This window comes from Numida meleagris, chromosome 3, assembly GCF_002078875.1.
Source record: "Numida meleagris isolate 19003 breed g44 Domestic line chromosome 3, NumMel1.0, whole genome shotgun sequence".
Classification (NCBI taxonomy): domain Eukaryota; kingdom Metazoa; phylum Chordata; class Aves; order Galliformes; family Numididae; genus Numida; species Numida meleagris.
In genome coordinates this window covers 16,440,584-16,467,891 of record NC_034411.1, presented here as the reverse complement: position 1 = coordinate 16,467,891, position 27,308 = coordinate 16,440,584, and the positions used below count along the sequence as shown (strand labels likewise).

Sequence of the window (27,308 nt, the reverse complement as noted above, 5' to 3'; positions counted from 1 at the left end):
TGGGTATTTTTCATACTTAAAAACATTTTGATTGATATACAGTAAAATTAAAAAAACGATATTTTATCTACAGATTTAGGTTCCAGATGATTACACAAAATAAATATTTATGTGAAATATTTGAATACACCCTTGTCAGCACTTTAACAAAGCTTATTATTGCCTCATCTTAATTGAACAGGATGCAACCTGAGCTCTTCTGAGAGCTGGTTGGTATGGCCCCATGCCCCAAACCAGTAAGGATATTCTGTGTGATGCCAAATTATGCTGGGTAATAAAATGTCAGAGGAAGCTTTTTCTTCCGTAACTCAGTATATTTGTCATTTTGGGTTTTGAGTTGAAACAGACATAAAGGAATCAAGAAGGGAGGAAGTTGATCACTGGCCATAAGAAATAGACTCCGTCCCCAAATTGTAGTCATTCCTTTGGTTGAATTAAATTAAAGCATTACTGGCAGCTTTAGTTGTCTTTTCTTAAGCTAAAATAGAGGGGAAATGTACCTGCCGAAGAGAAAGTGTTACTAGCTTTCCCGGAACTTGAATCAATTCTCTCTAGTGCTAATGAAAGTCCAGAAGAACAGATTCTAGAGTGAATTCACAAAGTTGATGTTTTTTTTCTGTAAATTACTGCTGTTTTACTCCTTTAAAGAAGGCATTTCCCTGCCCTATTCGCTGAATTCTTCTCCCGGTCTTTCTAATGATGATTGTGCTCCCTTTAGTGAGAGTAGTGGTGTGTCTATGTGTCAAATGTTTCCATCAGTGGACATATGATATACTCATTAAACTGAATAACTTCTTTTGTTAACCCTTGGAGTTAAGTGTTGTCTAATAACTGCCTAATTTGTTTTCCTTTTCTCCTCTTTAGTTGGTCAAGTAAAATTTGATCCACCCTTGAGGAAAGAAACAGAGCCACATCATGAATTTGTGAGTAACAAGCAGGATGTGCAATGCACAGTACATTATTCTCTGCAAATAGCCATGGAGAAGGGGAAGTCTAAGATGTATAGCGTACATCCTTAGCACTACTAAAATTCGTAGCAGTTTTCCCAACAAGTGGTAACATACTAGACCAGAATTATTTGGTGCCATCACACTATCCAGCCAGACCACTTATTTGTGGGCTTTGCCAGGTGTGATGTATGTGCTAAGCAACAGCCCTTTACTTTAGATTTCCTTTGTGCTTCATTGCTGAGTATATTGTTCCCTTATTGTTTTAATTATAGAGTTGCTTTGTATGTGTACTCAGATGCTTATCTCCCTCACGCTCATATTGACAATGATAACTATTAGAAATAATTATAAAATTAAGAGCCTGGGAAGAGAGATAATGCATTTGAAAAGAGTTTTTTGTTGTTTTTTTTTTTTTCCCATGCAAACAAACTTTTTGTGGCCCTGAATCACACCTGAAACACGCTGAGTTTGATAGCTGCTGTTTTGTGTAACAGTGTAGTGCTGATGTGTTCCTCCTATGGGTCTGCCAGTACAAGGTGTATGAGAACTCAGGCGGTGTGAGTAAAGCTGTTTGTGCTGTGTTGCACCACTGTGGTAACTTCCTCTCTTTTATGGAGGCTGTTGCTTTCCGCATTTGTACACTTTGGTGGTTTCTTCACATTCCTAGTTAAAAAGAACGCTTTGTTTTCTTACTGCAGACTTCTGTGTTCTCTATGTTTATCTAAATCGGGCATTAATGTAAATAGGTTGAATTAGTACTTAAATGAGAGAGATAACAGCTCAGCTCCTGGAGTTGCAGTTGCTCCTAGTTGGTACCTAGGAATGTACTTCCTTTTCTGTAGTCTACAGACTACGAGTGGGATTTCTGATGCTTATTGCCTTAGTATGGCTCTGTAGCTGTGCTTAAATCTCTTTCCTAGGGTCCTGACCTTTGTCAGTGGGCCAGGTGGCTCTGGGTGTATGAGGTTGTGCAGAATATTGCTCTTCCTCTGCAACTGTCTGGACAGGTAGTCTGCAGTTTCTGGAGTCTGGAGATGGGGGAGAACAATTTACCCAGTCACATTCAGGATGTCACAGTGATTTTTAGACACAGTACTTAAATGCTGATGTAACTGCATTAGAGGTCCTAGCTATAGATATGTTTGTTAAACAAGGTAGAGGTTTTCTGCAGAGGTTAAAGAGCACTTCTGAGAGCACTTCTTTGGCAGGTGTTCTTGGAAAGGAGAAATTAGACCTTCTCCCACAGTGTTTGTTAGCAGTCAGGACCTTTGCAGTTTGAACCCTTTGGAAGCCCTTGCTGCTGCAAGAAGAGGCTTGAACTGTCTAGATTAACTCTGGAAATTTTATTATTTTTGTATTCCTCTCAGAGTTTGCGTATTTCAAATCTGTTCAAAGAACTTGCCTTATCTGCTTGTCTGGGTCTTTGCGAAGGTGGAGATTAACAACCTCACTGCCCATACTGAAATGAAGCAAGCAGACATGATCTGTCCTTTTGAGATAAAAATGTCTTTATTTTAAGGTATTTTATATTAAAATATGAATATATTATGTCTGATCACCTGGCAGGAGTTTTTCTTTATTACTAGCGTTCAAGTTTGTTTTCAGTGTAGGTGTGAATGGAAAAGAAGGCCCATTTGTGGAACAATCATTAGTTCATCTGTCACAGAATTACTGTGACATATCTAAAAATGCCACTGCAAGCAAGACAGTTTCTGTTTTAAAAAAAAAAAAAAGCAACTGCTTACATCAGATATTCATATCTGCAGTAGCTGTTCTTGTCACTGTGGACTGGGAGTTAGGAGAGTTGTGTTGAGTGTTACAACTGCTGTTAGCCAGGAGAGAGATTGGGATTTTGAAAGTGATGACGTTCAGTCTAGAAGCAAAAGACAAAACATATTTTGTTGTTAGATGTGGAAACAGTGGAAAACTCAATTTGACGTGTCAAAAGCAGATGTGATCTTTTCAAGAAATGGATCAAGCGGGGAGAGACTGATTTTAAATGGAAGCAGGGGCAAGAGCTGCGGTTTCTTCCTTCAGCAATAACAACATCAATCTCTTTTAATTAAAGCAGTTCTTCTGACCCTTTTGCTTTTGTCTCACTAAAACATGCCTAATGTTCATGCTAATTGTCTTAAGAGTATGAGTAGGCAAGCCAAAGGACTGGAGAACTGCTGTGTGATGAGTTACTGTTGGTGATGCACTTTAATCTTAAGCTGGTGCATACATGCCTCTTACTGAGGCAGCTTGTCACCCATTACCACGGCTCAGGTGATGATCAATAAGTGATAGTTTTAGTGTGATTCAGTAGCGTTTGGTGATGGGACAATACCCTTTGCTATGCGTCATCCCCCCTGAACTGCTCTAACATGGCTTGAGCTTCAACTAACAAATTGTTTTTTCTTTTTAGCAAAAAAGTTTCCCTTTATCTATGCCTCGCTTTCTGTGACGATGTAAATAACATGAGTTTCTTGATCTCTTATCTAATGAACAGCCTGACAGTAGCGATTTTTTGGACAATACAGAAGACATATACTACACTGCAAGATCTAACCTGGTATTTTTCATCTTACGCCTTTCTATGTCAGTGTTGGTTTTGTCCTTGTTTTACTTTTTCAAAGCTCGTGTTTTGTCCTGTTGTTGTGCTGGTGTTTTCATCTGTGTAAAAGCCATTGTAATGTAGGAGGGAATTCTTAAAATCTGTAGTACTGAAAGCGTTTAACGCGTATTCATGTTTAGTTGAATCACTTCTATGGAAGGGGCTGTGTTATGCAGTCATTCCAATTTTTTTAACTGCTTTACAGTGCCTAACAGTAGTTTTTTAGAGTGATTTAAAAATAGGAAAGACTTGATCTTGGTAGTTTTGTTTGGTAGTTCCTTTAAATAGTCCCCTGAAAGACTATAACATTATATTAACTTAAATATCCAAATTCTCCAGATAGCAGTTAGGTTACAGAATGAATATAAACTGAATACAAGTAACAGATGGCAGGATCATAAGTGTTTTCAATGGCCTTTGGCACCATTTCTGCTCTGATACGTTTTCCAAATTTTCTGCTACCACACTGCTAAAAAACTCAGTTGTTAGTATTGCAGTACAAAAATTTCCAGAGAAAATGAGTTTTCTCCTTTCTTTGCTCTTTAGGCACTGCATAGTTAGGAAAGTAATACTTTTGACTCTGGCATCTTCCTATACAGTGAAAAAAATAAGATTTCTGTGTTAGATGAAGAGGATTGTTTTAGTGGCTTTCTTTGATTTGTGAGCTGCATAATGTAAGTGTACTGCAGGGAAAAATGGAAAACTGAGCTGTTTGGGGATGTCTTGTTCTGCTTTTCTAGTGCAATGGTTTTTATTTTGGATTTCTGTATTTGGCATCAGTTGGCTTGATGTGCCTTGTATCTTCCAATACTGTAATTACTGAGAACTTTGACTCTGTCTTTTCCATTCTCGGAAGGAATTTCGTGTAGTTTTGCTTGATAGAAAAATGTTTCACAAATTATTTTGAAATAGAAGCTTAGGTTTCTCTGTAGTGGAAACACCTCATCTGCAGAATTGCTTCAGTTCTGGGGTGCTTTCTTGTTTTTTTTGGCTTCAGTTTTTTTCATCTTCGCTTTTATTTTTTCATTTGATGCTTTTTTGACATTGCTTTTGGTGATGCTTCATATGATGTTAACCTACAATCTGTGGGTCTAAGGGGCCAGTGACAACATGTCTCCCAGCTTGACTGTCTTTTCTTCCCTTTAAAAAATGATTACTTTACTAAAGCTGATGAAGTACTGATGTTGCAATTATGAGAGGGCATAGCAGGACCAAAACTACTGCCCTTAAAACATCTTTGCTGTATTCAAGAATGTGTTCAGTGGTAGGCTCGAGTATATAATACCTCAAGGAAAAAATGTGTAGCTTCTTTCAGGTTATTTTTTTCTATCGCAGGGGTTGGAAGGGACCTCTGGAGATCATCTGGTCCTACCCCCTGCTCCAGCAGGTTCCTTACAGCAGGTTGTCCAGGAAAGTGTCCCCAGGCGGGTTTTGAGTATCTCTGGAGAAGGAGACTCCACAGCCTCTCTGGGCAGCTCGTTCCAGTGCTCTGTCACCCTCACAGTAAATAAGTTTTTCCTCATGTTTGTTTAGAGCTTCCTGTGTTCCAGTTTGTGCCCGTTGCCCCTTGTCCTGTTGCTTGCTGCTGATAAAAAGAGCCTGGCTTCTGGGTGCAGATTTTTTTTGCAAAAAAAATCAAGTCTATTTAGTGATGGTGAGATTAGAAAGCAATGCGTTGAAAGTGCGGCAGGTACAATTTGTCCTGATTTAAAAAAAAAAAAGGATTTTTATAAAATCAGTTTGTCTCACCAAATTGTAGCTAGGTGAATTGAAGAAATAGCAAAATCTATTGAAAGAAATTTGGAGAGTAAAGCTGCTAATTTCAAATTTTATGTTTCGGTGACAGATGGAAATACTGATGCTACAGATACAGCTCAGCTTGCTGTGCTTCTTAGAGACATTGATAACTAATATAATGCCACTGAAGAAATGGCTTCTGTGGTGCCACTGAAAGACACAACTAAATCTCTTCATTTGTATGAGGCAGTAAAATTATATTAAAGGGATCTTCTTTGTCAACATATCTGATATAGCTATTGGCACCCCGGCAATGGTTGGTTAATTAAAAAAAAAAAAAGACTTATAAAACTAATAGAAAATAATGCAATTGCTACCAGCAGCTCATGTTTGATGAAATAGCACTGCATTGTACAACAAGAAAACTTGTGTGAAAGAGTTACAAATGGATAATGTCATACAAGTCACCAAAGCTGTGAATTCCATAAAGTCCAAGGGCTTCAATCATCGCCAGTTCCAGGAGTTGATGCTGATAAGGGGGACATCTTGTACTTCTCTGAAGGCTGGTGGCTAAGTCAGGGTAAAATGTGAAAAAGACTTGATGATTTGCAAAAGAAATCAAGTCATTTATGGAATCATAAGGAAAATTTGTGCCAGAACTTGAAGGTGAAAAATGGCTCAGATTTAGCATTTTTTGGTAAATTTGACTGCTCATTTAAATAAGCTAAAAGTGCATCTTCAAGGTGAAAATCAACTTATCTGTGCTGTGTTTCAAACCATAGCAGTGTTCAAAATGAAACTTAAATTATGGCAAGCGGAAGTTACGGCAAATAATTGGATGCTTTGTGATACACTGGCTGAAAAACACATTCTTGTCAACAGTGAAAAATACGCAGCCATGCTTTCTGTTGTGATGAAGGAATTTGAGAATAGGTTTCAAGATTGATGATGTTTTCGGCAGTGATTCGGTATTTTTGTGACTCTGTTTTCAGTCATCATAAATACATTACCTCCGAACTTGCAAATGGAATACATAGAGTTGCAATCAAATTCAACTCCAAGGAAAATTGGATCGCATTTCTTGCATGTGGTACATCAGGTTCTGGCTTAAAGTGGGCTGGTTTGAACTTGGTGAGGTTTTGCCCACTTCAGCTAGGAGCCTACTCTTTTAAGGCTGATCTAAAATGCGCCTGTTACTAATTAGCGGAGATCTCCCTCGGTTCCCATAAAAGTGGTGGAGATGAATCTCACAGCACCCTGGATGCAGCACACCTGCTCTCAGTAACAGATTGATAGCACTTTTTCCACTGTTTTTCTTTGCATTAGAGAAAAAATTATGTGATTCTGCATTGGACTTTATTTAGTCTCGATGTTCAACACGCAGTGAAACACATTGAGTCCTACCTCTTTAGGAAGTGGGGCAGAGGAGTTGGAAAGAACTTGGATGTGGTATGTCGGGTTCTGACTTGGAAGTTGTTTTCAGTTGCTGTGAACTTGGCGTTCATTTTAGACCTGTTTGGCAAAGCATTTAGTAAAGGTTTTGCTGTTATCGTACAGTCCTCACTTGTGTTTGCCAGGTGCGTTTATACATTTGGTCCTATTTAATTTTTATTTGCTTACAAACATATTCTGGATGTAGTCATTTCTAATAGTGTTTGGCAACAGTTAATTTTGAGAATGGAATGTTTCAGTGTAGCTTTTCTGTGTTACTGTTTTGTGGCATAGAAATTGAAATACTGTTAGGAAAATGTTAAGTTAGATAGGAGTGACTGACAGAGATGATGAACCTTGCCCAGTAGGCTTACTCTTTAGTTGGATTAGGTCATTTTTCTCTTTGCTATACAAGCATACGTATGATTTTCCTTGTTAAAAACCACAAAGACTTATATTCATATTTGTTTGCAATACTTGTTTTAGAGTTATAATAGTTACCAATTAGTTGGATTGCAGAAAATCTTCGTGCTTTGTTCTGCTTTGGATAATAAAAGGGTGTGTGGTCCTTATAATCAGAAGAAAATAAGTAGGAGTCAGGGTAAAAGTGCAGAGGGGTCAAGAATTCTGGGTTTTGTGGGTTTTTTTACTCTTTCTTCTCTGAATGTTTTGGATACTTTCTACCTTGGAAAAAGTAATTGAGAAGATGAGATGTTGAAATTCATTGCTAGGAAGCAGTTTAAAAATGTTATGTACGTTTGCCCTTTTCACTGAGGCCCTGCAGTAGTTATCTAGCAGTGTTCCATTACATGGATTTGAAGTAGTGCTGTTTGTGTGAAGAGGGTACTCATAGGGAAAATGCGTAGAGAACTGAAACGCAGGGAAAAAGGAGAACTATAGGAAAACCTCAGTCACCTGAGACATACTTTCACTCATGTTTAAAAAAAAAAGAAGTATATACATAATTAGCTATTTTGTGGTGTTTAAATCCATCCAAAGAAATTCAAGAATGCGTTTTTTAAGCTTATTCATTAATATCAGAGTCCTCTTAAAATAAGCATTCTCTTTTGTGAAGTGATGCAATAGGAACTGCGTCATCTTTGCTTCATGGAGAAACAGAGATGTGTATGTTACTTCTGTTTAAGTTAATAGTTCAAAGGTGGTTTGCAGTCTTCAGAATTCAGATTTCTTTCCCCAGCACTTTTTTGGATTTAAAGCCTTAATTTTTGTTACTTTAGGTGGTGACAGGACAAAAGGGAATGGTTTTAAACTGAAGGAAGGGAGATCTAGATTAGGTGTCAGAGGGAAGGTCTTCACTGAGATAGTGGTGTGGTGCTGGAACAGGCTGCCCAGATTAGTCATGGATGTCCTGTCCCTGGAGGTGTTTAAGGCCAGTTTGGATGGGGCCCTGAGCAATCTGATCTAGTACTTGAGCCAACCGTTGGCGACCCTGCCTGTGGCAGGGGGGTTGGAACTTGATGATACTTGAGGGCCCTTCCAACCCGAATGATTCTGTGATTCTGTGAAATTATCTTATTTCTTACTAGGTTAAAGTTTCAGAAATAGCAGATGGGGAAGTAGATGAATTGCTAGTTCACTGTGTACATTCAGTTTTGCTTTTTGAAAGACTGAACACCTAAAAATATTTTTTTTAGTACAGCTCAGCTCTGGGGAAATAGCGTCTTAATTAGGAACACTGTGTCAAAGTTAAAGTAATGAATCATCATGAAGTTCTACAAAAAATTAAATACCATTTTTTGAAGCTTTAGCTGATGAAGGTATTGTAGTTTTGGTAATTCCTGGGGAATTTTATAGCATAGCCATACCGTCCCTCAAATATGTCTTCACTTTGAGGAAATCTTTATACTTTTGTAGTCATCAATTACTTTGCACAATACGTTACACTGAAAGGTGTGATTTTGTCTTTTTGTATGACTATTAACTGTAAAATTATGTGAAGAAATAGTGATTATTCCTTGTATTATCTTTTTTTTTTTCCCCAAAGGAATTGTCATCTGCAAATAGCATTTTGTCTTACAAAATAATTACATAGTTGCCTTGGTTCAGGAGTTGGTCCTTAATAACATCAGCTTGAATGCAGAGTCATCTGGGGCTGCATCTTTGATTGAACAGCAAGGTTATTGACTGTATTCTCATTTGTACTTGGCTATAGGCCTTGAGCTTCTTTTGGAAAATGTCTTTCTAGTCATTTAGATTCTTTTAGTGTGAATGTCTGATCTAAAAAGAATTCTAATTAACTAGTCAACATTGCGTATATCTTAAATGAGAGTATTCATGGAGATTAATAATGTCACTGGGCTCCTTTAAGATGTGGAGAACGTAATAGCCTTTTTTAAGTCAGTTTTTGCATTGCTTATCAATTAATGGTATTCTGTTCTTCCAAATGGGAATCCATGCCTAATAATACTTTTGTTTTGTTGCAGTATGTTTGTGTTAGGCTTTAACATCGGCTTATATTGGTTGTTCTGATAAAGTGCAACAGCTCTCTGAAGGATTTGCATGATACGTGCAGTTCTTAGCTATGTTTGTGTATTAAATATGTAGCTAGAAGGTTTAAGAAATTATAATTTCAGGATATATTTGAAATAGAGGGTACAAAAAAACGTAGCTCTTTTAAAAAGCTTTCTAGCTCTGAGCATTTATCTGTAAAGAGCACAGAAGAGTAAATTCCCCTAGCAATGGTCGCCTCACCCCACGTTTACGTTGAAATTCAGCAATATTTTAAAAGTTTACAAGAAAACTAACAGTCTGGTTAAGGATAGGAGGTGAAAAATATACATATCCTATTATAATCACACTCAAATGCTGATAGTGTAATAATAAGCTGGATAAAAACCAAAGCTTTTGTCCTCTTAGAGCATTTAAACATAAGTAAATCTGGCAGATGTCATTTCTCATAAAGAGAATTCCGGTGAGCTTTGTTTTATGGGGGTTTGCTTATTTTCTCTTACTAATTTTCCCAATGTTGCTGTATAATATATATAGTCGAGCATTGTGTGGTGTGTAAATTAAATTCGACAAGCGTTTTGGCTCTGTATAGCATAAGATTTTGTTTCCTGCTTTTGATTAATGTGATTTTGCAACATGTAGACAAAACGCTTGTCACTTAAGCTGAAAATCTCAGGTTTCATTGTACTGATCTGGGGTTGTTTTTCTCCAGCAGTCCTCGTTCTGGCATCCTCTCATGTGGATTCACTCTGCCTGCTTAGCCTCCTTGTTCGGGAGCCTGCTGACATCTTACGTTTCCAGTCTTGTTATTTTCTTCTCAGTGCCTGAATCCCCAAATACCTGTGCTTACATTTGGCATCTGTGGAAGTTCTGGAGATGGCTTAGAAGTCATTAAATCCTCTCAGGAGAGTTAAATCAGTGTGTCTGTGTGGTGAATTGGAGTATGTTAACTGGTTAATGGAATTGACTGGGGAAGGTGACAGATCTAGAGACTAATGAAGAGACTGAATTTGCAGAGGGCTTGGGATGGCCTTTTGTGGGGAGAGGAGACTCGCTGAGCAAGCTGTTGATGTATAAAAGGAGAATGAAATCGTGAAGAAGGAAGAACAGTGTGTTAGTAGTGCTCGTGGCTGAGGCCTGCCTTGCGGAGCTGGGGATGTGGCCCTGGAGGGAAGGGAGCCTTCCTCCCCACCTGCAGGACTGATTGCGAGCTCTTCTTTCCTGTCGCTTCATTTTCTAGCTCAGTTGACAGAGGTTTCATTTGAAAGCTGGGTGGCCCATTTGAGTCGTATGGTTGGAAGCACATAGGGTTTGTTGGTGGTTTTGGGTTTCTTTGTTTAATTCTAGAAAGAGATGTGTAATAAACTTGGTACTAAGGTTGAAAAGTCGGTTTGTTCAAGGTTCAGGAAATGCCAGCAGTGGGCTTTCCTCTGCAATTCTTTTCAAATGTCTGATCTGTGCATTCTTTTACATCACATAATTATATACTGCTTGTTTCGACAGTATCCCACTTGCCTTGGGAAAATATGAAAGGTCATGGAAGCAATCACGTGCTGCTGACAGCTGTGGTAGAAACACCCATGTGGAAACTACTACTTAGCTTTGGAGAGCAGAGTTGAGAGTGCAGTAAGCAAGGCCTGGAATTGTTTGCCAAACAAAAAACAATCTTTCATAGCTTCCTGTTAAGCGTTGGCCCTTCAGTCTGCATTTGGAGGCAGTGGTGGCTTGTGTGTTGTTGTCTTGGAGCGCTGGCAAATCTCATGTGAGACTTTTCCCCTGACTTTTAAAATACTGTTTGAAAGATCAGCCCGAGTTGTTGTTGTTGTCTAGCCCAGGTTTACTGTTCTTGCAGCTTGGATACCTGAGCATTTTTCTGAATGCTTTTGATACAGACTGCAGCTGAAAGAGGACTGTGGTATAGAAGATATTAGGGGACCTTTAAAATGTTCCTTGTAAAGGAGCCGTGTGCCATCGTTTGTGTAGAGTCATTCGTCATTGACTTAGGTGATGAATAGCTATTTTCTCATGGTGAATGCACACAGCATTTTGGGGGGAACAGGTTTACACGGATTGTGATCCCTTGGAAGAAGTAAATACCCTGTAATTATATCACTGTTCTCCTGACAGATGCAAAGTTGTCGGTGCTTCAGTATGCTCTCTGTATTCTGCCTAATGAATTAAATATGTATGCCATACGACATCTATTGAACAGTAGTATCCGCAGCCTGTTGGCACTTCTTTTTATGAGTAGCCTGCCCTCCACAATTGCTTGAGTGCTTTGCTTTGCTGCCTGTTCTGTTAATATTGTGTTTTTCTTTTTGATACAAATGATGATGTTAAAATATATATGAGAACATAGAGTTATCCTTAAAATGTGTATCAGAGCTATAAAAGCACTTTTACTGTCCTCTCTCCTTATTTTGTTCACATCCCCATGTGCTGAAGGCATTTCAGGCCAGAAGAACTCCCCATCTGAAAGGAGTACTATTAATGCACCAGAGAGTTCTGTGGTTTTTTTTTTTTATAAAGTGTGATCACTTTGGGCCTTGGTCTATCACAAAGTCTTGTTGTTGTTCCCTTTTTTGCAGCTCACTTATTTGAGTGAAGGATCTGTGTGTTCACGGAAGAGGCTAATGACAGTTTTAGAAGGAATTGTAGAGGGTAGTAACAGAGTTTTAGAAGGAATGCAAACTCTGCAAACTGACAGAGGGGAGATTTTTGGGTGACAGGAGTGTAAGGGGCCAGGAGGGCCAGAGGAACTCGTTTGTTGCATACTCAGGTGTTGTGAGAGGGTGACAGCAGCCTGATGTGGGGTATGTGTCTGATGTTCACGTTTTCATTTTAAAGATTCATTCTCTTGTATTTATAGGATCTGCAGCTAGAATATGGTCATGGTCCTCAGGGTGGCTACTTCTTGGGTGCAAATAAGTGAGTAAGCAATGGCATTTTTTGTCTTATACTCCTTTGAGGCTGTTAGAAGATCGTAAATATATGTTTAAATGCATCAGCTGAAACTGATGTAGTAAAACGTCATGCTTGTTCATATCGGTTACAATTCCAAAGTAACTCTTTATTCCTATAATAATAGTAGTTACAATGATAAAGAATTAACAGCACTTTTCAGTATTTGAGGCTATGTTGATCATGCTGCCTCTGTGGTGCTGTGAGCTGTAATCTCGGTCTGCTTGTTAACAGAACGGTAGTTGCCACAGAGCACAACTTTACCCCATCTCATAGCTACCAGTGCTCCTCCTAAAAGCTGCTCTGTGAACCCCTTCTTCGTGTTAGAGAGCACTAGGAATATTCAGTAAAATGTGCCATTTTCAAAGTCCTTAACTTCATAGGTTTAAAAATTTTCTTGTGTTTGTCATGTGAAATAGTTTTCAATGTAATCATTCTTTTCCATCTAACTTCTTAATTTCCATCTATGCATGTCAGAATTAGGGTGCCTAGCTTTGCATTGCTAAATGAAATCCTATTTTAAAAATGTATAAAATCTAAGCATAGAGCATGCTGTTTTACAGAATCTTTTAGATTGGAAAATCTGAATGCCATAATCTTCAGTAATCTTGTTGCGTCTTATCCCTGCATTTCACCTGCGATTCCTCTATGTTTCCAGAGTCACAAAAATGAAGTTCAGAATGTTACAAAAATTAATTAGGGTAAAATGGATTTATTCTAGTAGTTAATCCTCATGTCACTCTAGATATTTTTTGTTGATGCTGATTTTCTTGGTTAGTGTGGTTTTCTTTCAAACTGGATCAAGCTAAAACTGCACTTGTTCTACACTACAGATAACAATGAACACTGCTTTTAATAGCAGTGCATTAATAAATGTAGATGGAAGCATATTGTGTAACTTTGAAAAATGCAGCTCTGTTTGTTTGTATGTACATGTTTGATTGATGTTCTGAAAGCCAGCTAAAATAACATGTTTGGGGTTAATTACTGTCAGAATCATGGGAGCCTTTGCCTTGGCTTTTGATAATTAAGTTTGTGTGCTATAATTAAACTGTCTTCTTATTTTATTTATGCTGAAGGAGTCTCTTAAAATCAGTTGAAGAAGAACTGCATCAGCGGTAATTCTGTTTTTCTTTCTTCTTGTGTGTTTCACTCATTTGCTCATTGATTTCTTATGTCTGTCACATCTAGTTCTTGTTTGACCCTGTACATACTGAGAAGATGTGGGAGAGGCTTAGTTGTCTGGATCGCAGCTATGCTTTACATAATAATATAATAACAAATAATAGTAACAACAAAAGTTAAAAGGGAATAAAAATCCGTAAAAGGGGGCATAGTCCTTAGGCTCAGAATTTTTCACGGAGGCCAATCATTTTATTAAAATGGACTCAGCCATAGTACCTTGTTCATTTTCTTAGGGGACATGTGGCACATTTAGAAGATGATGATGATGATGCAGATGATGATGCTAAACAGTAAGTAACTTTTTCTTCTTGTAAAATATATGTGTTCAAAGCCTGATTTTTGAATAGATGAAAATAAAGTTGAATTCAATTCAAGATGCATGCTTAATGTAGTTTCTAGATTACATCATCAGAATTATCTGCACTGATAAACTTGTGGTCAATTAGGGAGGGAAAATCTTGTTCCTCATTTGATGCAGTTGTCCTTTTGTCTTCTGTTTTTTAAAAAAAATCCAGTATATTTCTGTTGAACCATTAAGTTGTCTGACCCCTGTCCTGGTGTCTTTAGAGCTGATAACTGTATTAAAATAATGCTCATGAAAATACATAAGCTGTATGTATAACCAGCTTCTCTAGAGGACTGCATTTATTCTGTGCACATTCTCAGCCAAGAGTTTTCTGGGACAGAGAGAACAAGCTTATGTGACTGCAAAGGCAGTGTCAGTAGGTATGTGCTAAAATAATAATGCTTATATTAAATTCCACTGGTATAAGTATTTTGGAGCCTTTTCTGTTGACAGATGAAAGCTGAAACAGTTTAAAAGGCACAGACAGTATGTGGAAATTTGCATTCCTAAGTAAATCCAGTGTAAAGACAGAAAAGAAAGATGCCATTGAGGCTGATTTCTTGCTTACTTTTCTGTTAATGGATAATTTTGAAAGCTGTTGTTTCATACCAAAAACCTGTAAAACATGCATTATCTATCGATGGAACGTTTACTCTTTTACAGAGAAGTAAATATCTATTTCTTTTCTTGAGTTATTGTACTTCTGTTTCCTCATAACAAAGGCAGGGCTTTTATCGCTTCAGTGAGCATTAGGGACAGCCCTCTTCAGGAAGGGTAAGGCTGCTGAGCTTTATAGTGTCTAGTGTCAGCTAGGTGACAGGGCATGAAACTTGCTTTGCTTAATGATCAGCTTCTCAAAACACAGAAGAAAAATGATTCTTAGTTCTTAGCAGGCTTTATTCCTTGAGAAATTCTTCCTATTTCATTAAGTTGTTGTCTAAAGACACGATCATTTACAATATGAGCTACCAAGTGCTATCTTGAAGGGGAAGACAGTGATAACAATACTCATGGATCTATTCTCCTGCTTTGGACTGAGCTAAGAACCTGCTTTGCTCATAACTATATAGGCCTTGGTTATGGTAAGCCAGGCTTCCTTCACTGTAGAAGGAAACAGCCCTCTACAGGTCCATATTGCTAGCTCTGCTCTTCATTAAAGCTCTGCATCTTCATTAAAGACTCTCTGGATATCTGTACCGCTGCAAGCCAGTTTGACTTGGTTCCTTCCATCTGTATTAATCTCCAGATGTTTTTTGTGTACAGCTGTGTTCATTTTTATTTTCTAGCTCTGTTTGCAGCTAGTATCATCTACTTCAGTAACGTTTCAGGGCTTGGAACCTCTTGATTCCTACTGTCTTGACGTTCTTGCACTGATTGCTTTGTCCTTGTGCAAGCTCTATCAGAACTTCGACATGGCATTGGCTTTAGGTGCTTCTGTCACTGTCATGTTTCTGTGAAAAACAAGAAAGCACCTCGGAGCTTCCAGGGAGATTCCAATTTGTCTGACCCTAAGCACAGTCACAGCTGGTGTCCTGAAAAAGTCCTGGGGATTTTGCTTCTTTCTCACGCTTCATCCCCAACACTCTTGCCCTCCAGCAAGGGTCTGAAAATGTCCCGTTAGCACAGGGATAAGCCTCAGGTGCCTCATCCTTTGCATCGGAGAGATTCTGCTCTTTCTACCTGCTGGAGCTTTAAGCTCTGCTGTGGTGAGCTGGGATGTTAGCTCAGTTTCTGATAGATTCCTCTGGAGCCTGCTGAGATTCAAGGCTCTTGTTTGATTTATATTCTGTGAGACGGAGCTGCAGTTGAAGAGCATATGTGACATCAGTCGCTTCTTCCCTCAGATGCGGAACACAAACAGTGAAGCAGCTGTCCCCCTGCCACTCCAAACTGATGCCGCCACATGACTCAAAACTGGATGATTCATTGCAGCAGAGAATCCACACACTTCAGAGAATAATATAAAATCATCTTTCTTCATTTAAATCTTCTTATATTTTTATTTTTTTGCACATGCAGCAAATTTGATGATGTTGGAACTTCTGCTAATGGAAGTTGGGGAGGCAGAAATGACTGGGGCACTGCCCTGCCTGGGCAGCAGTGACAAAGTGCACATAAGCCTTGCTGTTGAAACCAGGGCACGCCGTCCTTTGTACAAATATCTGTCATACTTCTGCCTAAGCACTGACATTTTTTTTTTAACACTTGGCTGCCCAGTGACACTGATGGCTGTCTGAAAGGCAGGGAAGGATATGAAGGAAACTGTGAATGGAGCTTGGACTCGCATAACTCTGGGGAGTTAAACTCGGTGCCCGGTCCTGAAGAAAAGATAATTGCCACATCGTTGTGGCTGAATTACTCATCGCTGGGTAACCCATTCTCAGAAATTCCTTGCCGCTTCTCTATAGTACTAGCAACTGGTGAGGTGCTTGAACAGAAACTCTTGAGAACGATGCAAAGCAGGCAAGCTGTTGAGCTGTAAGCAAGCAAACAGATATTTTGCTACTTTGATATTCTCCCAAAACTATGGGACATAATTTTATTTAAAAAAAAAAAGGCTGAGCAGCTGTGCAAGAATGTCAAGTTTTCACAGCTATATTTCTGATTTATTTAATGAAAATAATCCTCTGTTCCAAAAGATTAAGAAACAGTACAGTGCAAGAATTTCTGAAAACATCCAAATTTTAGGAAATTAAGAAAAATACTGCATATTTTTTAAACCACAAGACCAACAGGAAGAATGCTTCTGATGTTTCAGCTTTCTTGTTTCTTGCTGATTCTTTGTACTGTTGAGCCAAGTTGTTAAGTTAAAAAATTGTCTTTCTCAGAAAATTTCTATAGGAAAAAAAAAACTCATGGAAGAATCAGGGAAAAAATGATAGTAGGTTAGCTGTACACTGTGATTTTGTTTTCATGTGTGAGGTTATTCTGAAGAAGTTAGTGGTGAATGTTATCAATCATTTTTAATTTCGTTCTGCCTTACATACTTGCAAGTAGCTCTGTAGAAAACCTTACTTATACCCTAAACCTTTCTCCTCTGAGCAGAGTAAATATCAGGCCTGCTTTGCATTTCTTTACTTTTTTTTTTTTTTGCATGAGTGTGTCCATCTTCAACAAATCAGTTTGTGTCGTTTATGCTCTCAGGGGAGGATCTGTGATACTAGAGTTTTCTGACAGTACCTGTGGCATGCAGAGCATAAGAGAAGTGTTTGGAAGTATTCAAGTATGATGTGGTTATTTTGATAGAACAGTGCTGTTGACAAGTTAATGGTGTTTGTATAAAAGTTATTTGTGTAGAACTCATAAAATTCTGTATCTTCTTGAACAATTGGACGTGAGGTTCAAAGACCTATACTGGACAGCAACCTATCTTGTTTCTTTACAGTGCCACTATGAAACCTAAAGTGCCGCCTCCTTTACCGCCAAAGGTAAGTAAGGGGGGTTTTGTTGCCCAGGATAAAAGGAATGCCTTTTAAAGTAAGTGTAGAAATGTCTAAATGAATATGCTGACAGTTCTCTTAGATGAACCATGACTTGGGGACTTCAGTCAAGCTTTAAGTCAGCGTTATATTTCCAGAGGTGTTGACTTTTTTGCAGCCAGTCTTGAACTGCTCAGTGAATGAGTGTGATACTTAGAGGTATGCCTGGATTAAGTTTTACGTGCGGCCTCTTGAAGAGTAACTGAATCTTCTCACACTAACATTACCCAAACATGAGCAAAATGGAGAAGCAAAACAAAATTTATATATTTATTTTTGAGATAGCTGTTACTTTGCAAGGCAAAAACTGAAGGTGTGATTACTCACTGTCTTGTACCATCTGTCTGTGTGACTGTGAAGGATTTTACAAGCAGCTTCAGTGTAGCCAGTGTCCAAACAATGACCTCTTTTGTGATTTCCTTTCCTATTTGTGATTCCTTGCACAAAGCCTTGCCACATCATTAAATGTTTCTTATTTTCTACTTTCTATTTTGGTTATCTGTAGTCACGAACAGTGACACTTTTGTATATTGAATAATCTTTTAATACAAGACTTGATTTGGAATTTGTCTGTTGTCATTTGTTAAAATTTTTCTTAATTGCTGTCAATTTTTTTCTAGTACGGATTTTTTTAAATAAATTTTCACGGCAGAATCCCACTTTCACAATTTATTTGTGAAAACTACTTTGTGAATATTTCTCAAAGAGATGCGGCATACGTGCTTTGAGTCTTCGTTCATTATGTGTTTATTATTACTATGTCTTTTCAGCCTAAATCCATCTTTATCCCCCAAGAAAGTCATTCTTCTGAAAATGATAATCAAGGGACAATCAAGAGATGCCCAGCATCAGAGAGTCCAGCAAAGTCTGCATCTCACGTTCCACCGAGACCACCACCGCCACGGTTACCTCCACAGAAATCTCATGTTTTAGGTGAGAGTGACGCCAAGAAGTGTACAGGTATTTCTTAAACAATCTGATATGACTATATCTACATCTCTGCTGTGTTAATTTTTTTTGTAGTGAATGCATTAAAACTAAGAAGCACTAAAAATAAGAAAGCACACTTAAACTCAGATAAGATCAAATGTGCCTTGCAGTAAAGCCATTGACAAAGACTGCTAGCTCTTCCTCTTTATATCTTTACTGCTGCAGTTGATGGGCTGAGAAATGCCTCAAGGCTTATTAAAAATTGATAATTGAATAGCTATCTATAACCAGATTGCTCTTTAGATTTATTAAATACTTTTTTCCTATTAACCATGACTGCATCTCTTCCTCTGCCCACACTGGATTTGTTGCACTAATACTAAAAACATGGACTTAGATTACACCTGGCATTAAGGATGGTTATGTGTGTGTGTGTGTGGGAACATATGCTTTAGAAATACAACATTCTGGCATCAGCTGAAACAAGACAGCCAAAAATTTCACTCTTTGAATTGAAAATAGAAGAACGCATTCTTAAATATGAATCTTTTTAGGTAATGGAGTCACTTCTGTACAGTTAAATGGTGAAAGAGAGGGATCACCACATCAATATAATGAAGCTAGAGACACTAGTTTTTCAAGGAAAGAAAAGAAGGAAATACTGGTAGGTATTTAAGCTTCTAGATACTGTTTTAATGTTGTCTTAACTGTCCATTGCACATTTATAGCATACTTTTTAGAACAGAAATAATAATGAATGGCATCTTGTTTACATGATTCAGAGGACGTTACTGCTGGATCATCTAGTTGTAATACAGTTAGAGTCCATATTTAGCAGTCATTAAAAACTAAAATAATCACGGATATACAAGATTTACTTATTTGTATTAGGGTATTTGAGAGACGTGTAACGAGAAAGCTGCAAGAGATACGTAATGTGTTGTACTGAGCAATAACTATATAAGCAAATGAGGAAAGTAAGGAATATGCTGCCACCTGTTGGCTTGCTGGAGAATTCAAGTGCTCCCGAAATGGAGCTGCATCTGGTCTGTTCCCAAATGAGTTGTGCTCCTATCACAGTGTAGGCATACAGTGTTTTTAATGGTCAGGGCGGAAAAAAAGATGGGAAACTTTAAATTTGAAGAGTCCAGATATTTGAGCTGCTTGCCTGTTGGTGTCCAAAGCATTGGGTTTCAGGGCTTAGTAGCTTGGGTGCAGTATCAGACTTGAGTTAGGTATGCTAATGTTAAGTTGTACTCATGCAGAAAATGCAGTTTTATACCATCTGATCCAGCTGTGCCCTGAGTAAAAGGAATAATCCTGCATCACTTTCTCCACTTCCAAGTGAGTTTCTCCATCAAAGCAGCAAATGCTTTATAGAGTGGTTACTCTAGAAGTGGAAGTGGGAGTGTGAGGTAAAATTAAGTGGGAAGTCTGTTCAGTTTTCAGTGTTTAAGGGGCCATTCGTGGCTTCGTCTAAGGATGAGCTTGGAGATATAGTGCTTTTGCGAGAAATATGGGGCAGGAGCATAGTGAGCATTTTTGGTTTGTTTTAAAGAAGTGCCAGTAGTAGTGGTAATACTTGGGAAAGCGTGGTTTCCTGAACTCTTTGAGTTTGGCCTTTGAAATTTCCTTTCATTTCATTTCATTTCATTTGAAGTTTCCTGCGTACCTGTAAGAACACTTACCTTCAGTGGTATGTTTTTACTAGGAGAAATTGGTATGAATAGTGGAAAATTTCGTTTAGTACTAATTGATGGTTTTACACTGATAGTTGAACTGCTGCTGCGATATTGCTTAAACTTTCTGTTACTGGATATGGCATTTTTTTTCAAACATTTTCATAACGTGAAAAAATGTGTAACAAGATGCAGGCATTCAAAGGGGAGAATACTAAGGAATCACAGAGGTTTTAACAAAGGAAAATGATGCTAGTAGTTTGTGGTCTGTTGTCACTAGGGAGTGGAAATAGGGAAGTTTAGGTTGGAAAGGAGGATCTGTGCTCAAAATGGGACTGTAGGCAAGGCTCAGCCATAAACTTCACATCTAGTACATGACAGCAAACACAGCAGAGTGTCCCTGTAGGTACCTCGTGCCTTCCATTTAGTTGGTGTAGAAATATGCAGTGCAATTCTGTTGTCTAAAAAATCTGCAGGGAGGGTTTATACGTCTGTATTATTTAGATACAAGTACTGGCTTTTTATTTTCTCCTAATAAAACTATGATTGATTATTTATCAACCTGCTTTTGACAGCTGTGTAAAATTTTTTTTGTATTTTTCTTTTTGATTTTGCTGTAGTGTCGGAGAGAATAAGCATTCCATGCATATGTGCGCTTGTGAGTATAAACATAATTTTTTAACTTTTATTTTCTAGAAACCAATTAGTAATGGCCTTCCTCCTACACCTAAAGTACATGTGAGTATTACCAAGTTGTTTAAATGCATGTTTAAGGCAGAACATGTTTTCTTTCTAAAGCTGAGAAAGCATACTTTCTGAATTGCTTGTTGTATTTAAAATAACAACAATAATAAAGTATAAAAATATCTCTTGGGAGTGTTACTCTGTAAGTGTACTGTTTCAAAAGTCACACTTAATTTTGTGCTAAATGAATTTTGAAGGTCTTTTAGTTTGTTTGCATCACTAAACTGTAAATGAGAGTTCTGTGACCATAAATTAAAAGTTCAGTGAAGGGACTTGCTGATCAGTCTTTCCCTGTAGGATCTGAGGAGTGATGGCTCTCAGGAATTGCAGATAGCACTAAGTTTATACTGTGCAGCCGTAGATTTTGGAACTTCTGAATACAGTATTCATAGATGGCTTAGGGCTGGAAATAACTTGTTACGGTATTCTGTGTGCACCTTCATAATCTAAAGCAAACTGGATTTTCATTGTATGTAGGTTGCTTTGAAAGTAGTGCTTCCTATTTATTCCCATGGAAACTTCAACAGCTACAAAGACTGCAATAACACTATCTGAGAGAGAAAATTCTTAGTTACAAAACACTATTTTTCAGTGTAGTCACCGTTATTAGTTGTGCATTTTCACCAATAATGAACAAGAGCCTACGTGCTGCGCTTGTAAAAATAAATAAATAAAAGTCTGTACTAGCGGAGGTAACCCATTGTCGCCCCTGCTGAATTGCAGCTGTCATCCCTCACTGTGCTCACATCCTCTGTTTGGTCTTCATCAATGCTGAGCAAGTGTAGATGAATGTCAGCGCGTGCCTTTTTTTCTGCACAGAGTAATTCAATTCCACACCTTTGCTCCATATGCACCTCCATGTCAGATGCCGTTGTGTCAGAGTGCCCCTCTGCTGCCATCTGTCACACGGCAACAAAACGGAATGGGATATTGGTGGGAAGGTTCAACCTCTGCTGCAGAACCACCAACATCTGCCTCTGACGTTGTGGGCCGATGTCATAAAATAGGTGGCGTTACTTTGGAGCAGTCTTTGCAGTATCTTTGTGGACTTGTCACTGCACTTCTAGCCAGAACTGCCATCAGAAGAGCTCGTATCTCCCTCTTACTTGACCATTTGTTTCTGTTATGGCCACTCTCATCCTTACATTGTAGAGTCTGCATTCGTGTAGTTGTCCTGGGAAACAAGTGGGGTATTGATGTGTTTAAGAGCTAACTTTTTTTGCTGCATTATTCCTAAGCCAGATCAATTTATCATCTTTAGATAAGAAAATAGAATTACTGTTGGGGATGCATAAGTGCAAATGATACTTTTTTTTCTTTTTTGCTTCTTAAGCATTTTAGGGGAGAGGGAAGGGTTAAGGCAGAAGTCCTGCTTATGTTCCTTAGAATTGTCATCTCTTGCATCAATGCATAGGATTGATCCAGAGCTCTGTATTCTTCATACATTTAGTATTGCTTTTTGAGGTCAGCCCTGTTTTAATGAACTAAATTCCTAACTAAATGTGTGGCAGAGGTATGCATACATGAAATTAGTGGATGATAGCAATTTGGAAGCATCATTAAGAAGAACCCCATCATCATAGCAAAGGAGAAATAAAGATTAATTAGTGAATGGAAAGAGAAAAAAGATAGAAAATATTGCTTTGCATTTTGAGCTATTATTTGTGTTGAACTCTTAACACAAACTGCATGGACAGACTATCAGAGAATGACTGCCAGCTGCCAATATAATAGAGCTAGAAAAGAGACTGAATGAATAGAAAAACTACTGAAGTTGATCAAATGAGACCTTGTTACTGGACTGCTCTCTGCATGTTGATATATCTTTGTAGTATACTAATTCTGTGGTTCTACAGGTCCTCAATGTGGTTAGCAACTCTTTCCTCACTCTTCTTTCCTCATCATACCCTTTTATGTACTGTTGGTTTTTTCTAACTGTCCTATTAAACAGTAGAGACTGATTTGGCACTTGCATGCCCCTGTCTACCTCCTGTCTCCATCAGCTGCCAAATAATCAGTTGCAGATAAGTATGCTGCAGTATGTTGCTGCCCTCTAAAATAGCTAGATGTACCGAGACTCTGTTTACAGTGGTATCTATGCATGGCTGTCTGGGACTCTTGAGACTTGGTTCAAATTTCTTAATAACCCTCTCTGGTCGTGTGTTTTTTCCCTGCTATTTTAGGTGGCTTGCAGCTCAGAGGAGACGTATATCCTACCAATGAGAGGATGCCTTGCCTCCTGAAATTCCTTCCAGACTTAAATGCCTCCATAGCAGCAGGCAGTTCAAGCTGCCTTGCTTCAACCTTTTATTTTGTGTTTTTGTTTCCCCCTCCCCCCCTAGCAACTCAGTTTAATATTTTGTTCTGCATGATTCTCAGCTGTATCCTTGGGATTTGTTTGATATTTGGAGATGATGCCCTCAGGCTCTGTTTACCCTTCCAAAGCATTTGCAGCAGCATCTTGGCTCTGCAGGCTTCCTAGAGATCAGGGCTGAGAAAGGCCAGAGAAAAATGGTTGATTTCTTCTGATTTCTACCCCTTCCTTCTTTAGCCATCTTCATGCTGCAAGGCTCAGCTAGGTCCTAGCAGAGAGCATAGCCATGCCTGCACTGTGCAGCATCTTTCTCCAGAGCTTGGAAGAGAGTCAAGGAGAATCGCATAGCTGGTTACAGGAGCGACAGAAATGCTTTTCCATTTTTTTTTTTTCCAGGAGATCACTGCCTTAAGTGTCATCTGAATTTTCAGTGTGCGCCTTCAGAGCCCTGCATACTTAGGAGAAGGCTTCCATAAGCAGCCCAGAAGATCACTATATTGCTTTCCTTGATATCCACACTCCAAACTCCTTGCTGCCAAGGGTTTTGGCAGCTTGGAAGCTGTCGGTACATTGAGATCGTTCCGTGTCAGTATCTTCTCATTTTCCTGCCTCATCATCTATATCTTATCTCTTACTTATGTTCTTATGCCTGCAGAAGGTTCATCTTATTGTCTAGAGAGCAGCCAGCTCCCTTCTTTCTGCTGAGACTTATTCAGTCATGCGGCAGCACTGAAGTCTTTCCCCTTCTCTTTGTGCAGTGGGGTCTTCAACGTTTTCCTGATGACATTAATGAATTGCAGTTTTATCTTGTGGCAGTAAATATGGACCAACTCGTGGTCTTCCTGATAGTGACATGAGAGAGAGAAGTCTAAAGCGCAAGGAAGGGGCTCAGTTCTACTTCTTTTAATATTACAGGGTTAATTCTGAAATCCTTTTCTTTTTACACTGAACTCTGTTCAGAAGGGACTGAAATTTGTGTAGACTCCCTTATTCAACAGAAGGTTCTACTTTATCAGTTCTGTTCATCTACAGTACTACCGACCAAGTCTGTTTTATAACAAAATAAAATGGGCAATTGTAAATGTTGGTTTTTAGGAAGGAAAGGAGGAAGCTCTGGCTTCTGTTTTTCAGTCATCTTGATGCAAATTTACCAATTATTCCTATAACTGGTAAATATATATTGTATATAAACATACATATGTATATAAATATATAATCTCAAGTGCTAGTGCATCCTTCAGGGGAAAATTAAGAGATCGATAATAGTATTCTGTGTGTGACTCTTACTTAATAGGCAAACAGAGTGTATTAAGATTATTCTGAAAGGTGACTGGAATCTTCTGCTAGAGATTTCCCTTCAGAAAGCAGCCAGTACTGTAAATGTATCAGAATGTGTATCATTAGAAAAACTAAGCTAAGTTTTTAATTGTTGTATGACTAAAAGTTTTATTTCGTGTTTGTGAAGTATGGTAAAATTACAGTATTGAGAGTGTTTTTAAAATCACAAAATTCAGGGACCTTTTTCAGATTTCTCCCATTTGTAGTAAGTATGTGCCTGGAACAGTAATTTAAGAGCTACTTCACAAATGCTATTTGTGGCATATTTGTTCAGAAGGGTCTTATGGATTAAAGGTACCACTTCAAAAAGCCAAATGAACAGCAAAATAAACCCAACCAAGTCTGTTTGCCACCATGTTGTCTAGATCAGGTTATTCTCCACCAGACAAATGAGTCTACTCTTAACTTGTTACTACTTTTAAGTCAAAATAATGTCATTGAAAATGCCATGTTTTATTTTTATTTTATATATATATATATATATTTTTTTCTTTTAACAGATGGGTGCTTGCTTTTCAAAGGTTTTCAATGGCTGTCCATTAAAAATTCATTGTGCAACATCATGGATAAATCCAGATACAAGAGGTAGTATATTACATATCTTTTACCCATTTTTGTCCTGTCCTAGCATTTTAGAAGTGTTTAGATGAGCAAGACTACTTTCTTTAAAATATCTTTTAATATTTATGTAGGCAGAAGTTCTTTAATTATACACTGCTGTCTCGAGTACAGCATTTTCTTAAATTACATTGAAGTATATGGAGCACAGTTTTCAGCTTTGATTAAAAATGAATAAATGGCATGTTAAATAGAGGTAAATAAACATATTTTGATTATGATTCACAACTCTTTTCAACTTTGTACTCCAAAAGATGCCACTCCTAATTTATTTCTAAAAATCAAACTTCCAGAGGTCCTGCTTGAAATTGGTTGCTTCTCTATCGTTCTGTTGATGCATATTTTTTTTCCCTACATCTTCCTGGTTGTACAAGTTTGAGCATCCCTTCATTTTTATGTATGTTTTATTAGTTTATTAAATAGCCTGACGAAAGTGAAAACTGGTAGCACTGTACTCATATTACCTTCAGTTTCATCTTTTGATTATAGACTGTTTAGACAGATGCTGCTGAACCACTTAGCAAGAAAATATTTAGTTTTTGTGAAAACTGAAGTTATGAAAGTCAGTCTTTGCAGTTGACATCTTCTCAATATGAGATCTTTCTTTTGGTGTCCAAATGCAAAAAAAAGCTATTAATTAACTTCAGTTGCAATTGCAGTAAACAACAGGTGAATCATACTCAAGAAGTGAGGCATCCATAAAGTACTGAAAAAACCTTCCAGTCAATACTGCTGTTGACGTACTCCAAAAAAATGGCCATGGATGTGTCATAAAGTGTATGGAAATGTTTATGTAAAAAATCTATATATGTGAATTCTTGCATATAGTTGTCACTGCTGTTTTTTCTTCCTAGTTAGCCACAAAAAAACCAACTATTTTCATAAAATCTTAGAACAGCTTCATCCGTAAATGTGTAAGCTTCCTTGGAGACATTAATTTTCAGTGCTTTCAAACACCATAACTACTATAGGTTGGCTAGTTTTCCTGTCTGTAATTGTTTTAGATCCCTTTTTAATAAAGGATTTGCAAAGAGCTTTGTGCTCTTACTTAACAACAACAAAATAACTCTCCTTTCTTAAATCGGCATGGCTGGATTTTTTTTTTGGTGTTTGCAGATCAATATTTGATATTTGGTGCAGAAGAAGGTATTTACACACTGAACCTCAATGAACTTCATGAAACATCAATGGAGCAGGTATGTTTGTTTTGCTATTTTTGAAAGAACAAAAACAACCAAACCCACCATCTTTGACACTTTTCAGCCACTGGTTAACCTGTTGTGATGTTTTTAGGAATAATCTTTACTGCAGTTACATAGACACTACTCATACTGAGTTTTACTTTAAAGGTTTACAATTGAGGTTATGTTAGTCATGTATAATGTTTTTTTCTAGGTTGAACCATATTTAAGCAGGAGGTCTACGCATATTAATATGTTGAATTTCATCATATCTTGATGCATTATCTTGGAGTTAGATGATTTGTTCAATAGCATTGAATATTTCCTTGATATATTTTGTGTGAAAGTTTGTTTTTCTTGAAGTTGTGTTACAAAGTAGACTGTTTCAGCAAAGGTTGTGTTTTGGCTACAAGGAAGTGAGATCTTTATACACTGGATTCCATTCTTTCCGTCTTAAAAGCAGCTCTGCTGATGAGAATTAACTTAATTGAATCCCAATTTTAAAATTCTGTCTTTTCAGAATCTCATAAATAGTAACTTTTTTTGAGGGGATACCAGGGTGGGGGAAATGCCGATTGCAGGCTTTTCTGTATGGTGATTTCTCCAGCTCTTTTATTAATCTCTAAGAGACTTGTTTTCTTTCCTGCCTTCTCCCTAACTTAGGGAGCTATGCATCTGCCATCGAGATGGAGGAATTTGCAAGGACAGCCTTCACACTGTAAGCTGGAGGCACTGGTGTTTGTTCATCTTCCAGGGTCCAGACTTTGTAGAGGTGTCTGTTGTGTGGGGAAGAAGGTCTAGGTAGATTGCACTGAGCTCCATGTAACCCATAGTTGTTCTGGTGCTTGAGTTAACTTAATTCAGGTACCTCGCTGTTGCTGAAGTTGTTAAACATACCCTGAGAAATATCACTAATGCACTAATCCTGCAGGCCAAACAGACATACAGAAGTTTTTGAAAAAATGGCAAGGAAAACAGATATAATGAAATTTATGCTCTCATATCTATCTTTGTTTTCTTTAAGTGCCATGTTCTATATTTCATTGTCAAATGAGGCTTTAAGGAAGCATTTTAATAAGCACGTAAACACAAAGAGGTGCTAGTCAGAACTGCCAGCTGCATATAAGTGGAAGAATGTGTGACAGTCAACCTGAATATTTCAAGTATTGCTGTTTTTTTTTTCTCTAATCATAAGATTCAAACGCTCTCAGTCACAATATGCTTATGCAACTACAGAACGTCAATCAAACTTGCAAATTAAATTTGGATGTAGCCAGACTGTTAGGTTATTAGCATAGGTTTAGGTTTTTTATAGTGTGTTTGGGTTATGAAAAGACTTCAGGAATAGAA

General features: G+C 37.9%; 1 protein-coding gene across 7 annotated transcripts in view; it reads left to right on the top strand.

Annotated features, from left to right (window-relative positions):
* Positions 1–27,308, top strand: part of MAP4K3 (mitogen-activated protein kinase kinase kinase kinase 3) — an 81,918-nt gene that overhangs the window by 35,907 nt on the left and 18,703 nt on the right. For 2 of the 7 annotated variants that reach the window (XM_021389860.1, XM_021389859.1), the window contains exons 14-24: positions 865–923; positions 3,442–3,504; positions 12,053–12,111; positions 13,224–13,262; positions 13,563–13,619; positions 17,061–17,103; positions 17,925–18,114; positions 18,639–18,748; positions 20,460–20,501; positions 24,660–24,744; positions 25,894–25,973. In XM_021389860.1, coding sequence (XP_021245535.1) covers positions 865–923; positions 3,442–3,504; positions 12,053–12,111; positions 13,224–13,262; positions 13,563–13,619; positions 17,061–17,103; positions 17,925–18,114; positions 18,639–18,748; positions 20,460–20,501; positions 24,660–24,744; positions 25,894–25,973 — 827 coding nt within the window. The remainder of the gene's footprint in view (positions 1–864; positions 924–3,441; positions 3,505–12,052; positions 12,112–13,223; positions 13,263–13,562; positions 13,620–17,060; positions 17,104–17,924; positions 18,115–18,638; positions 18,749–20,459; positions 20,502–24,659; positions 24,745–25,893; positions 25,974–27,308) is intronic. The other 5 variants (XM_021389861.1, XM_021389864.1, XM_021389863.1 and 2 more) reach the window with 5 other exon arrangements.